At 42.2% G+C, this 13,821-nt stretch overlaps 1 protein-coding gene across 2 annotated transcripts in view; it reads right to left on the bottom strand.

Annotated features, from left to right (window-relative positions):
• Positions 1-13,821, bottom strand: part of LOC137374683 (bromodomain and WD repeat-containing protein 3-like) — a 197,287-nt gene that overhangs the window by 134,911 nt on the left and 48,555 nt on the right. For both annotated transcript variants that reach the window (XM_068041166.1, XM_068041167.1), the window contains exons 11-14: positions 11,895-11,995; positions 10,620-10,660; positions 7,356-7,454; positions 6,577-6,730 (exon numbers count right to left, since the gene is read on the bottom strand). In XM_068041166.1, the coding sequence (XP_067897267.1) occupies positions 6,577-6,730; positions 7,356-7,454; positions 10,620-10,660; positions 11,895-11,995 (395 nt within the window). The remainder of the gene's footprint in view (positions 1-6,576; positions 6,731-7,355; positions 7,455-10,619; positions 10,661-11,894; positions 11,996-13,821) is intronic.

Here is a 13,821-nt window from a genome sequence, read left to right as displayed (position 1 = left end):
GCACACTTCTCTCTCTCTTGTAGGACAAGTTGGCACATAACCGGAGGCAGAGGGAACTAACCAGTTTGTGACAGGCATAGCTGCTTGTCCTTACACTAATGGAGGAGAAAAAGAAAGTGGTTAGCATCAGTGGAGCAGCCATTGCTGAGACTGTGGCCAGCAGCAGCGCTGAAACCATCAAAAATGACAGTTTCCTCATACTGAATCATCCTCCTCACATCCCACAATCTCTTCTGATTTACAAGTTGTAGATGGTGTAAGCATGCACCTCTTGCTTTCCCTGTCTCTCCTCACTACAAACCTACCTTTTGTGCCTCTTTCTTTCAAATATCCAAAATCTACAACCTGGCCAGACAGTGGTGGAATAGCAAGAGGTGGAAGAGCAAGAAGACAGTGAAGAAGGAATACCATCACTCACACACACTTGCAACCACTGATTCAGATACTGACATTGTGTGTACATTACAGGATAGCAGAGAAGCAGAATCTGCACATGGTGACTCACCATGCACTTGTGCTCTGCAGCCAGAGCAGGGGGAAAGGGTAGTGCAGGTGTCAGCTAGCCAGAGGGCGAGGTTACACACACATTCTGCTGCAGAGCATTCAGATGAGTACAGCCACGGGTGGGCTGCAGAAGGCAGCTGAAGGGTATGCACAATGAAATGCAGACCTGCCAGAAAACCTGCATACAATTTCAAGAAGCAAGGAAGAGTTCTGCACCAACTTTGCACAGGGCTTTGCAGAGAGCCTGCAGCCCATCCTTTCCAGTGTGAAAATGAAGGCCAACTCCATTAGCAAAATTATGGGCTCAACTATGATTAGCATCTGATAGCCGCGTCTCAGCTTGCTTTGCAACATAAGAAGTCACCCAACATAACATCAAAGGTTACTAAACAAAATAAGAGCCCATAGTATAGGGGGTAACATATTAGCATGGATAGAGGATTGGTTAGCTAACAGGAAACAGAGAGTAGGCATAAATGGGTCATTTTCCGGTTGGCAAGTTGTAACTAGTGGAGTGCCACAGGAATGAGTGCTGGGTCCTCAACTATTTACAATCTTCATCAATGACTTGAATGAAGGGACAGAAGATATGGTTGCTAAATTTGATGATGACACAAAGATAGGTAGGAGAGTAAGTTGTGAAGAGGACATAAGGAGTCTGCAAAAAGATATAGACAGGTTAATTGAGTGGGCAAAGATTTGGCAGATGGAGTATAAAGTGGGATGGTGAATTTGTCCACTTTGGCTGGAAAAATAGGAAAGCAACATGTTTTAATAGAGAGATTGCAGAACTCAGATGCAAAGGGACCCAAGTGTCCTAGTACATGAAACACAAAAGTTATTTATGCATGTTCAGCAAGTGATTAAGGAGGAAAATGTAATGTTGTTTATTGCAAGGGAAATTGAATATAAAAGTAGAGACGTTTTGTAACAGTTGTACAGGGCATTGATGAGACCACAGCTGGAGGACTGTGTACACTTTTGGTCTCCTTACTTAAGGATATAACTGCATTGGAAGCAGTGCAGAGAAAGTTCACTCGACTGATTCCTGGGATGACAGTTATCTTATGAGGAAAGGTTGGGTCTGTATTCACTGGATTTTAGAAGGATGAGAGGTGAGCTTATTGAAACATATAAGATCCTGAGGGGACTTGACAGGGTGGATGTTGAAAGGATGTTTCCCCTTGTGGGAGAGACTAAAACTAGGGGGCACAGTTTAAAAAATAAGGGGTCTCGCATTTAAGACTGAGATGAGGAGAAATTATTTCTCTCACTCTTCCCCAGACAGCAGTGGAGGCAGGGTCATTGAATGTTTTTAAGGTAGAGGTAGACAGATTCTTGACAAACAAGAGAATCAGACGGTATCAGGGGTAGGCAGGAAAGCAGAGTTACGTCCACAATTATAGAATGGTGGAGCAAGCTCCAGGGGCCGAATAGCCTACTCCTGCTCCTAGCTCGTATGTTTGTATGTCGGTGCTGCAGTCATGCAAGGTCAACTTGCTACTATGCAAGCTCAGACTGCTGCCATCCTGGCTGTGAGTGCGAATGTTCAATGGGCTTACAGGGTGTCACAGCAGTCTAGCAATCTGCTCTCCAACAGATTACTAGGGCACCACCACAAGGGGGTGGCAGTGGCTCTGTGCAGCACAAACCTGCTGTCCTATCTCAGGATGACGGCATTCATCCTCCCAATGTCACTCCACCAGTGCCCTTGCTATTGCCAGTCAGCCCAGACTGCTTCCATCCATGCCAAGGTGGTACAGTCCAAAGCTGGGTTATCTAGGACCAGAGCTGCTTAAGGTCAACCAGCAAGGCGATCTGCAGTCTCCCCCACTGAAAGTCAGCAGCCTTCCACACAGCCATATTGCAGCGGAGCACAAGGACAGGCAAAAGCACAAGCAAGACAGGCACTAAAAAATGTACATGGGTGATTAGTTGACATTTGTATGCAATATGGCGCAGCTTGATTCGTAAATTTGGTTTGGAATGTTTATTTTGTTTTGGTTTTTATTTATGCGTTGTGGTCAAGCGGACGTGATGGTCAGTAAGGGAAAAAAGTCATTGTGTGGGACTGTTGACGAATGGGGAAATTGGGGTTACATTTACTAGCATGCAGCCGGATGAGTGATAAGCTCAGCCAGAAAGGGGCAGTGTCCTCCTTTCCTCTGCCTCCTCCTCATCTGGTCACCATATAGCTAGTGACAAGGGCTGTGTCCTCATGATGGCAAGGTTGTGCAGCATGCAGCAGACCATCATGAGTCTTGGCACGCGCTCTGCCAAGTATTACAGGGCTCCTCCAGAGCAGTTCAGGTAGTGGAAGCATTGTTTCAGCACCCTAATGGGCTGCTTCATCACTTTTAAGTAACAAAACAAATAGTAGCAGGAGTAGGCCATTTGGTCCTTCCAACCTGCTCCACCATTCAAGATGATCATGCCTGATCATCTACTTTATCTACACCTTCCTGCACTGTCCCCATATCCTTTGATTCCTCAAGTATCCAAATATCTGTTCTTCACTTCTTGAATATACTCAACAATTAAACATCCACAGCCCTCTGGGATAGAGAATTCCAAAGATTCACAATCCTTTGGGTGAAGAAATTTCTCATCTCAGTCCTAAATGGTTGACTCCTTATTCCGAGGATGTGAGTCCTGGTTCTAAATTCCCTGTCGGGGAAACATCCTCCCGGCATCTACCCTTGTCAAGCCCCTTAAGAATTTTATATTTTTCAATGGGATCACTCCTCATTCTTTTAAATTCTTGGGAAGAGGCCTAATATATTCAATCTCTCCTCGTAAGCGAATCCCCTCATCCCAGGAATCTGTGGACCTTTGTTGCACTCCACCTTAAGGCAAGTATGTCCTTCGGAGACCGAATCTGTACACAGTATTCTAGATGTTGTCTCACCAAGGCCCAATACAACTGCAGTAAGGCTTCCTTACTTTTATACTCCAATTCGTTTCTAATAAAGGGGAATGTATCATTGACTTTCCTAATTGCCTCCATGATAACTTTCTTTGATTTGTGTACAAGGTCCCTTGGAATACCAACATTTCCCAGACTCTCACCACTTAAAAAAAAAAATGTCTAATTTTCTATTTTCCTTACCAAAGTGGATTATATTCCAATTGCCATGTACTTGCCCTTTCACACAACCTGTCTATATCCCTTTGCAGCCTCTTTGCATCCTCCCCACAGCTTACTTTCCTACCTAACTTTGTACTATTAATAAACTTGGATACATTACTTTTGGTCCCCTCACTGATCGAGACTGTAAACAGCTGAGGCTCAAGCACAGATCCTTTCAGTATCCCACTAGTTACAGCCTGCCAACCCAAAAATTACTTATTTATTCCCACCCTCTCTTTCCTGTCTGTTAACCAGTTCATTTCTTGTGGAAGCATGTTTTTAATTGCGTGCATGCTACTCATGAGTGTGTGGGTTGTGTACCGAAGTCATGAACCATGTTGTCAAACAATAGCCCTGGTCACCCAGTAGTCACCCTCTTGGTCGTCATGGCTCAAAAGCAGATGGCACAGCAGACCACTGCAGAATCTAGCAATCATGACTGCTGCCGGAATACTGGACACTGACCTGCAAGTCAGGCTGCCCATCATTGCACACCAGTTGGACATTGAGGGAGTGGAATCCCTTTGGGTTGAGTTGACATGTGGCACCCACAAAACGACATGCGTGCAGTCAATTGCACCCTGCGCCCCTTGTGAAACCACATGCTCACTCCGCCTGCTTCTCTCTGGCGAGAGAGAATGAACTGTATTCAGCTCTCTCAGAATACAGAATACCTTCCTTATGCAACAGTGGAGAGCAAATTGGGAGTATTACACATATTGCCTGCTCCAGTCTGGAAGGAGCCCAGTGCATAAAAAGCTCATGGCCATGTTTAACATCACAGCCACTGGCAATGCTATCCTCTCCCTGTGCCGAGATTGCAGTTGTAGCTGCACCAGCTGACAGATTTCAGTAAGGATGTCCTTGCACACATCTGACACACTGTTCCTCAGTTAGAAGAGCTGCTCCCTGAAAACCCTGGGTAGATTTGGCCTCCTGCTGAAAGCCCTTCGCCCCCTCTCCCTCTCAACTCCTGCAGAGGCTTGAGCTGCTCGGTGTCATCTCTGCTTCTTCTCAGTGTCATCTCTGCTTCTTCTCCCTGTCATGCTGTAGTCCAAGAGAAATGAATACTATTGCACCCATCTGGAGTCTGGAAGTGAGTGGTTTGTGCAAAATCCTTGAAATCAGGACAAAGTTCTTCAATAAGTGTCACACCACTCTCCGAAGACTACAGCAACTTTAAAGAATTCTAGAAATCCAACAGTTCTACAATCACAGCAACAGCCACTAGAAACAAATCAGCAACTAACCTGCAAGTCGCTGATGATCCCTTTAAATAGCACTGGCAGGGAAATCTTTCCGGCTGAACACTTATTCAGCTGTCTACGTTGAGTTCCAAAATGGCAGCACTGGTGTCAAATCAGGATTATGCACTGAACGACATCACAATCTGCCTACTCTATGTACTTCCTGTCGATGGTCCCTGCATGCGCACCAACACCCTGAGCAAATCAGCATCCGCACAGACCGCACCAGAACTGTGCGCCCATGCGCACTATAGACACTATTTTGGAGCCAAAGCAGCACTCAAAAAGCAGCCAAATTTTGCAGCCAATCTGTTTTAGTGGCATTGGTTGTGGGTTAAATATTGGCCAGGACACTGTGAAAAATCCCCAGCTCTCCTTCGAATTGGGTTAGGAGATACTTTACCTTCATCTGAGTTAGCAAACAGGACCTCTGTTTAACCTCTCAAATGAAAGACAGCACCTCTGACAGTGCATGCGGTACTGCATTGAAGTGTCAGCCTCGATTATACGCTCAACTATCTGAGAGGGGCTTAAGCCTACAACTTTCTAGCTCAGAGGCGAAAGTGCTACCATTGAGCTGTTGCCGAAATCTACTATTCTGTTGCAGTTTTATATTAAACCCTGACTCTGGCAAATGAATTACTTCCTGCAGCTGTAATCATGGTTGACAACACTACAGAGGTTATACACTCAGTACATGAAAGTTAAAGATCAACTCTGTCAAATTAGTATGATTGGGTCAATCTTTAGAGTTCTAACGATCAAGTAAAAACAGGCAAAAAAAAAACTTTATCACTTCAGGCCAATTTCTTGTATGTTTCTCCCACCGTCAAAATGGATGATGGGTTCCCAAGACTCAGAGGGAAATAAAGTTAAATTTTGAAGAAATAGACAAAAAAAGCTACAGAAAATACCAGATTAGAAACAATGCAAAAGTAAAAGTAGAAGGGAGAAAATGTGGAAAAGAATGGGACAAGGAACAGGGACAGCAGGTGAGTTAATTGTTTTCAGTATTTCACTTCAGTACAGAAGAATAATTCTATGAGTACAGGATTATTACAACACTCAAGTAGCCTTCCACAATGGAGATACAGGTAAAGATCTTGCATCATTTACTCTGAAGATATTCAAGTTCCTAAAGGCAAGGCAAACTATCAGCACACATATATTATGTACCCTTGACAATAATTTATGTTCTTTTCTCATTGAACACAGGCTATGTGTTTGGATTTTTCTACAATTTCACAAGTTGATGCCATGACCCATTTCCAGGTCTCTGTCAATGAATTTGAACTGGTTATAAGGCAGTGAATAACACTGACTGAATCCAATTTTCCCTCTCCTTGTAAGGAGACAGCAGGCCTCCACATACCAACTACCTAACAGCACAGCCAAGACTGTGACCTCATCATGTGGATTTGGGTTTCTATCTACCATAAACACAGGTCAAGAGTGGAGTAAGCTGCACTAGCACACAAAAGCACATGTTCCTGATCTTAAGCCGTACTGCAAAACTAAAATTCACAAAGAACAAACTAAGGAAAAAAATACAACATATGGACTACTTTAATTTCAAAGCCTCACAAAACTGACTAAATTAGAGCAATAAGTGCACCACAGTATATCATTCTGTTATGAGTCAGTGATGCAATTTCATTTCATAACCATGCCTGTCAGTTGTTGAATACTACTTACCATTAGGATGTGCAGCAACTGCCCAGTATATGAATTCCACACCTTTAAAGTATGGTTATTCACAGCAGTGATGACAGTGTTGTCATGACGGTCCCATGCCACCATTGTCACTTTAAGTTTTGTGACCTTATCATCCCCTGGACAGGAGTTGGTTCTAAAGGATAGACAGTAAGTAGCAGTTGCACATTGAGAAAGGCAAAAATAAAACCTTCTGGGATACTAGAAAGTAATACCAAATGACCAAAAAGCAAAGGAAAATGATAGATGTTGGAAATCAAGTAAAAACATTAAATTCTGGAAATACACTAAGTCAATCTTCCTTCTCTTTTCAGATGCTGATAAACCTTCTGTGTTTCCATCATTTCCTAAATATCTGTACAGTGTATGTAACAAACCACTTGTCATATCTATATTTTCGGACATCATTACGAATTCAATCAAATTTGTTGCATCCAGTGAAAGTCAACAGCTTACGAAGAGTTTGTTCAAGTTTTAGATTGTTACAGATGTCAGAAAGCTAATTTGCCTTCGTTTCTTCTGTTATTCTACTTATTTTCCTTTGTTATTCATACTCATTTATAAAATCTCTTCGAATTTAATCAAGAATACCAGAGATAAGCCCCATACATCAAAACTATAAATCACAGTACAGTTAGATGGATGCAACATACAAATCTAAAGCTTTGGACACCTGTGACTATGTACTTTACAGCTACTTGCACAGAAATTAACATATGGCAACAACGGACTGACAAATCTCAAAAAATCCCACATCTTACCCTGGCAATTTAGCACCCATGTCCAGCAAGATACTTTTCCACTCCTGGTACTGGTACTGCCAGATCCGTGCTGTTCCATCTCTGCTACCACTGACCAATCTGTTTTATAAAACAAAATTACGATCAACATATACAGGATTTTTCTGTTGTTACAGCTTAGATTTGTATTTTTAAAAAGTAACTCTTCGACATGCATCTTACAAAATTTAGTGAATGTAATCCTGGGCTACCAACTTATTCCAAACAATTGCAAATATGAGCTAAGAGCACAAAATTTTGTAGAACGCAAAAGAATCACAGTAGTTCCTGTCAAATCAAGGACTGGAGACAATTGGTGGCATCAGTACTTAACTTGAAAGTGGAGAAGATCAGCTTAATAGGGCAATATAGCCACTTCAACTTAATCATCAGTTGCTAATTATATTTTTGAATAAAACCATACTTGTTTTTTTTTTATTCGTTCATGGGATGCGGGCATCACTGACTAAGCCAGAATATATTGCCCATCCCCAATTTCCCTTGAGAAAGTGATGGTGAGCTGCCTTCTTGAACCACTGCAGTTCTTTGGGTATAAGCACACTCACAGTGCTGTTAGGAAGGGAATTCCAGGATTTTGACCCAGCGACAGTGAAGGAACGGCAATATAGTTCCAAATCAGGATGGTGTGTGGCTTGGAGGGGAACTTGCAGATGGTGGTGTTCCCATGCATCTGTTGCCCTTGTCCTTTTAGGTGATAGAGGTCATGGGTTTGGAAGATCCTTCGAAGGAGGCATGGTGAGTTGCTGCAGTGCATTTTGTAGATGGTACACACTGCTGTCACTGTGCATCGGTGGTAAAGGGAGTGAATATTGAAGGTGATGGATGGGGTGCCAATCAAGCGGGCTGCTTCATCGAGGATGGTGTCGAGCTTCTTGAGTGTTGCTGGAGCCGCACCCATCCAGACAAGGAGAGTATTCCAGCACACTCCTGATTTGTGCCTTGTAGATAGTGGACAGGCATTGGGTAGTTACTCACCGCAGAATTCCCAGCCTCTGACCTGCTCTTGTCGCCATGGTATTAATGTGGCTGTTCCAGTTCAGTTTCTGGTCAATGGCAACCCCCAGGATGTTGATAGTGGGGGTTCAGCGATGGTAATGCCATTGAATGACAAGGGGAGATGGTTAGATTCTCTCTTATTTTAGATAGACATTGCCTGGCACTTGTGTGGCACGAATGTTATTTGCCACTTATCAGCCCAAGCCTGGATATTGTCCAGGTCTTGCCACATTTCTGCATGGACTGCTTCAGTATCTGAGGAGTCGTGAATGGTGCTGAAATTGTGCAATCAGCAGCGAACATCCCCACTTCTGACCTTATGATTGAAGGAAGGTCATTGATGAAGCAGCTGATGATGGTTGGACCTAGGACACTACTACCCTGAGGAGCTCCTGCAGAGATGTTCTGAAGCTGAGATGATTGCCCTCCAACGACCACAACCATCTTCCTTTGCACTAGGTACAATGCCAAACGGGCAAAGTTTTATCCCGATTCCCATTTAGTCCAGTTTTGCTAGGGCTCCTTGATGCTATACTCGGTCAACTGCTGCCTTGATGTCAAGGGCAGTCACTCTCACCTCACCTTTTGAGTTCAGCTCTTTCGCCCATGTTTGGACCAAAGCTGTAATGAGGTCAGGAGCTGAGTGGCCCGGGCATAACCCAAACTGAGAGTCAGTCAGCAGGTTATTGCTGAGCAAATGCCACTTGATAGCACTGTCAACCACACCTTCCATCACTTTGATGATGATCAAGAGTAAACTGATAGGGCGGTAATTTGCCGGGTTGGACTTGACCAGCTTTTTGTGTACAGGGCATACTTGGGCAATTTTCCACACTGCCGGGTAGATGCCAGTGTTGTAGCTGTACTGGAACAGCTTGGCTAAGGGCGCGGCAAGTTCTGGAGCACAGGTCTTCAGTACTATTGCCAGAATGTTGTCAAGGCCCGTAGCCTTTGCAGTATCCAATGCTTTCTGCTGTTTCTTGATATCATGTGGAGTGAATCGGATTGGCTGTGGACTTGTATCTGCGATGCTGGGGACTTCAGGAGGAGGCAGAGATGGATCAACAACTCGCCACTTCTAGCTGAAGATTGTTGCAAATGCTTCAGCCTCATCTTTCGCACTGATGTGCTGGGCTCCCCCATCATTGAGGATGGGGATATTTGTGGAGCCACCTCCTTCAGTGAGTTGTTTAATTGTCCACCACCATTCACGACTGGATGTGGCAGGATTGCAGAGCTTAGATCCGATAGGTTAGTTGTGGGATCGCTTAGCCCTATCACATGCTGCTTTCAATGTTTAGCATGGTTATTGAATTCAAATTTCACCATCTGCCGTGGTGGGATTCAAACCCATGTCCACAGAGCATCAGCCTAGGCATCTGGATTACTAGTCCAGTGACATTACCACTACGCCACCGCCTCCCCTTGTTTACACATAATATTTCTTAATCAAATTTACTATCACCTTAAATGGTATCTTAATCTAAAGCAACGCAGTTTCATTATTTTAAATCTAGCTTATTAGATGGAAAGTTGAAACGTTCCCTCTAAATGGTATGTTCGAAAAGAAAAGCCTCAGTTCATAATTTTATACGTCAATTCTAATAAAGGCAGGATAAAGTAGCAGGTATGAAAAACAAAGGCCAGTGAATAAATAGTCAACAGAAATTTAACTTCCCAAAGAACTGTTTGGAAGATTCTCAACATATCTTAAATCATAAATTACAAAAGACAGATAGGGTTTATTTGCGATTAAACATTACTATTTTCTTAAAATAAAGTACTAGCTTGGACAGTCATACACAGATGGCAGCTGTGGTGTACGCTTTTAAACTGCAGTAGAACCTGACCACAAAACCTATGAGTGACAGTTATTTTGATCAGATTCACTTGCAGGATTAAAGTTATTTACCACAGCTGTCAAACTTTTCCTTTATACAACATTTTCTCCTACCTCTTTTTTTAAATGGGTCTAAAGAACCAACTGTGATGCCTGATTTCAGCCACAGTACATAACACAATTGTCAATATTTAGAACTTGACATGTTTATTGCATAAACAGCGTAATGAAACTGTACAATCATGAACAAGCAATAAACCAAACATTTACATGAATGTACTGGTGTTCCCCTAGAAGTTATATCCAAAAACAAGTAGTAAAACAGTGGTATTAAAATCAGTTTCATATTCATAACATTCATATGAAATAATCACAGATAAATTATTTACCTATCACCATTGTTGGAGAACTGAATACTATCTACTTTGTCCTGAAAGGATAAAAATAAATGTAAATGTTTAAGAAAATATTGGTACAGTATGCAAATTATGTGGTGGATTTTTTCTCAACTTGTACATGTCACTGACACCAATTATCTCCTTACATAGCATAGAACATTCACTGTTGCATATAATCAGTCTACATAGGGCCATCCAAAAAAATCAAAAAGATTAAAAAATACATGGTTCCTGGAAAAGAATAGAACAAATACTCGTGTTTATAGCACTTTTCTTTGTCAGTAACTGACAAAGGTTTTGTTAATCTGTTTTTCTCTTTCAGTCATTACTTAATTTACTTTGTAATTTCAGCATTTTGTGCTGGTTGAGTGAGTCGTGGCTCATTGGTAGCATTCACACCTCGGAGTCAGAATATTATGGGTTTGAGCCACACTTCAGACAGCCCTAGTGAGCTGACAAAACAATTCCAGTCTCTGGTTCACATCCAGCCAGGTACTGGCATCTGTTGGAAGGTCACATCTCCACTCCCGTCACATCTAGCCAGTCACCCCTGGTCAGGCTAATGGCCTGTCCACAAAAAAAAGGTCTTTGTTACAGAAACAAACCCGATCATGATCTGCTGGATGTAAAAGCTGTGGAAGAAATAGTTGCCTCATGTGCCATTAGGCATGGAAGAGTAGGAGACAGAGTACAGACATGCTCTGCCTATTTCATCACTGTGGTACAGGTAAGGAAAGGCAAGACACTGGGCCGTTCTTGAACAATTCCTGAAATAATACATCAATTATTAGCTGCCATATCCTTGGGCAGAATGTTAGGTTGGATTTATGTAAATCAATGCAAATTATTTTTAAATAGAGTAAGAAAATTATAGTAATAGGTTTTCTATCAAAACCAGATTTAATAGTAAGAGTTTAAAATGCTTAAATTGTACCTTCAATTTTAACTACCAAAGTTCTTTTTCTCCCCTTTTATAAAAACTGTTACAGTGGACTGAACAGAAAATGAGGTGAAAGGAGAAAAGTTAACCCCCAATATCACAAAGAATAACTAGCTTACTGAGTACCCGGCGAAAACCCACGCAGACACAGGGAGAACTTGCAAACTCCACACAGGCAGTACCCAGAATTGAACCCGGGTCGCTGGAGCGGTGAGGCTGCGGTGCTAACCACTGCGCCACCCCAAAAAATCCAATGTTTTTAAATATTATGCTAATATTTAGAAGTCCAATAAAGCCGGTTTCAAAAATTCTAGTAACGTCTTTACCAGATGAGATTCTAATTCAGAAATCTTCTCAGGCATTCCAGATCCAAGATAATATATTCTGATTACATGATCACTGCTGCCAGCTGCGAGGAACATGCCACCTTTTAAATAGAAAAAAATATTATTTAGATTAACATTTCAATTAGGAACTGCAACTATTAAAAAATAGCAAGACATGCTGGCAATTATAATTGCTCCAACCAGAAGAATAGTCAGTAGGAGTATTCTAATTGCAGTTTTTTTCCCACAAATGTAGCAGCATCAAAACTAAATGCCCCAAGACAACAAATGGCTATGCAGGACAGAAAATACCTAATTAAACTGAGAAACCATTATTTGCTGAATGAATTGAAAACTAGAAAATTAACTGTACACCCAATATGGTAGTCAATCATAATACAAAACAGCGTTATTTCTAAATATGCCACAACAGAAGAGATTCCAGAAGTCTTAGTGGGGACTCTCGTCAGAGAATTTAGCGGGAACTGCATGGCCAGAGGTTCTGATTGGCACAAGGAAATAACTGATGGGAAGAGGGTGGAGAAAGCCTTCCTCATTGCAAAATATATTTTTTTTTTTTAATAAGAAATGTGCAGGTTCCTTAATTGATTTACTGCATGGCACCATACCCTGGACACATGAAACAATCAGCAATCTTCCCAAAGGAGAGGACCAGAAGAAATTTAAACACAAGGATTTTAAATTTGAGGGGTTCTGGGTCAGCAAGCACAGGAACGACGGGTGAGCAGCATTTGGTACAGGATATGGGCGGCAATGTTTTGGATGAGCTGATGTTTACAGACAGCAGATAATGGAAGGTTGGACAGTAAAGCATTTGAGCAGTCCAGTCTGAGATGCCAAAGACATGGATGAGGGTTCCAGGAGCAGATGGGCTGAGGCAATATTACAGAGGTGGAAGTAGGCAATCTTTGTGATGGGGAAGATATGGAGTCAGAAGCTCATCTCAGAGGCAAATAGGATACCAAGCTTCCAAGCAGTCTGGTTCAGACTGAAACAGTGGCCAGGAGGGTTGTGGAGTCATTGGCAAGAATACGGAGTTTGCGGCGGAGATCGAAGACAATATCTTCAATCTGAAATGGATTGCCAAGCAGTTTAACAACAAAGGCAATGGTGGGGTCAAAAGAGATGGTGGAAGGTTGGATGCTGTCACTATACATGTGGAAGCTGACTCTGTCTGCAGATGATGTTACTAAAGGCAGTATGTAGGAAAAAAAAGCCGACCAATGACATGTTATGTTTTGTGTGCCGGCTAAATTTGCAGATGACACAAAAGATAGGTGAGAGCAAGTTGTGAGGAGGACATAAGGAGTCTGCAATGGGATTTAGATAGGTTACGTGAGTGGGCAAAAATGTGGCAGATGGAGTACAATGTGGGAAAATGTGAACTTGTCCACTTTGGCAGGAAGAATAGAAAGGCAGCATATTATTTAAATGGAGAGAGATTGCAGAACTCCATGCTACAGAGGGATCTGGGTGTCCCAGAACATGAATCACAAAATGTTAGTATTCAGGTGCAGCAATTGATTACGAAGGCAAATGGAATGTTGTTTATTGCAAAGGGAATTGAATATAAAAGTAAAGAAGTTTTGCTACAGTTATACAGGACATTGGTGAGACCACATCTGGAGGACTGCATACAGTTTTGGTCTCCTTATTTAAGAAAGGATATAATTGCATTAGAAGTAGTTCAGAGAAAGTTTCCAACTGATTCCTGGATGAAGGGGTTATCTTATGAGAAAAGGTTGGGCTTGCATCCATCGGAGTTTAGAAGAATGAGAGGTGATCTTATTGAAACATAGATGATTTTGATGGGACTTGACATGGTAGATGCTGAGAAGATGTTTCCCCTTATGACAGAGACTAGAAACAAGGAACACCATTTAAAAATAAAGGGGCTCCCATTTAA

The sequence above is a fragment of the Heterodontus francisci genome, chromosome 10, assembly GCF_036365525.1.
Source record: "Heterodontus francisci isolate sHetFra1 chromosome 10, sHetFra1.hap1, whole genome shotgun sequence".
Classification (NCBI taxonomy): Eukaryota; Metazoa; Chordata; class Chondrichthyes; order Heterodontiformes; family Heterodontidae; genus Heterodontus; species Heterodontus francisci.
The sequence above is the reverse complement of the archived record's forward strand: the minus strand, read 5'-3'. Positions and strand labels throughout refer to the sequence as shown.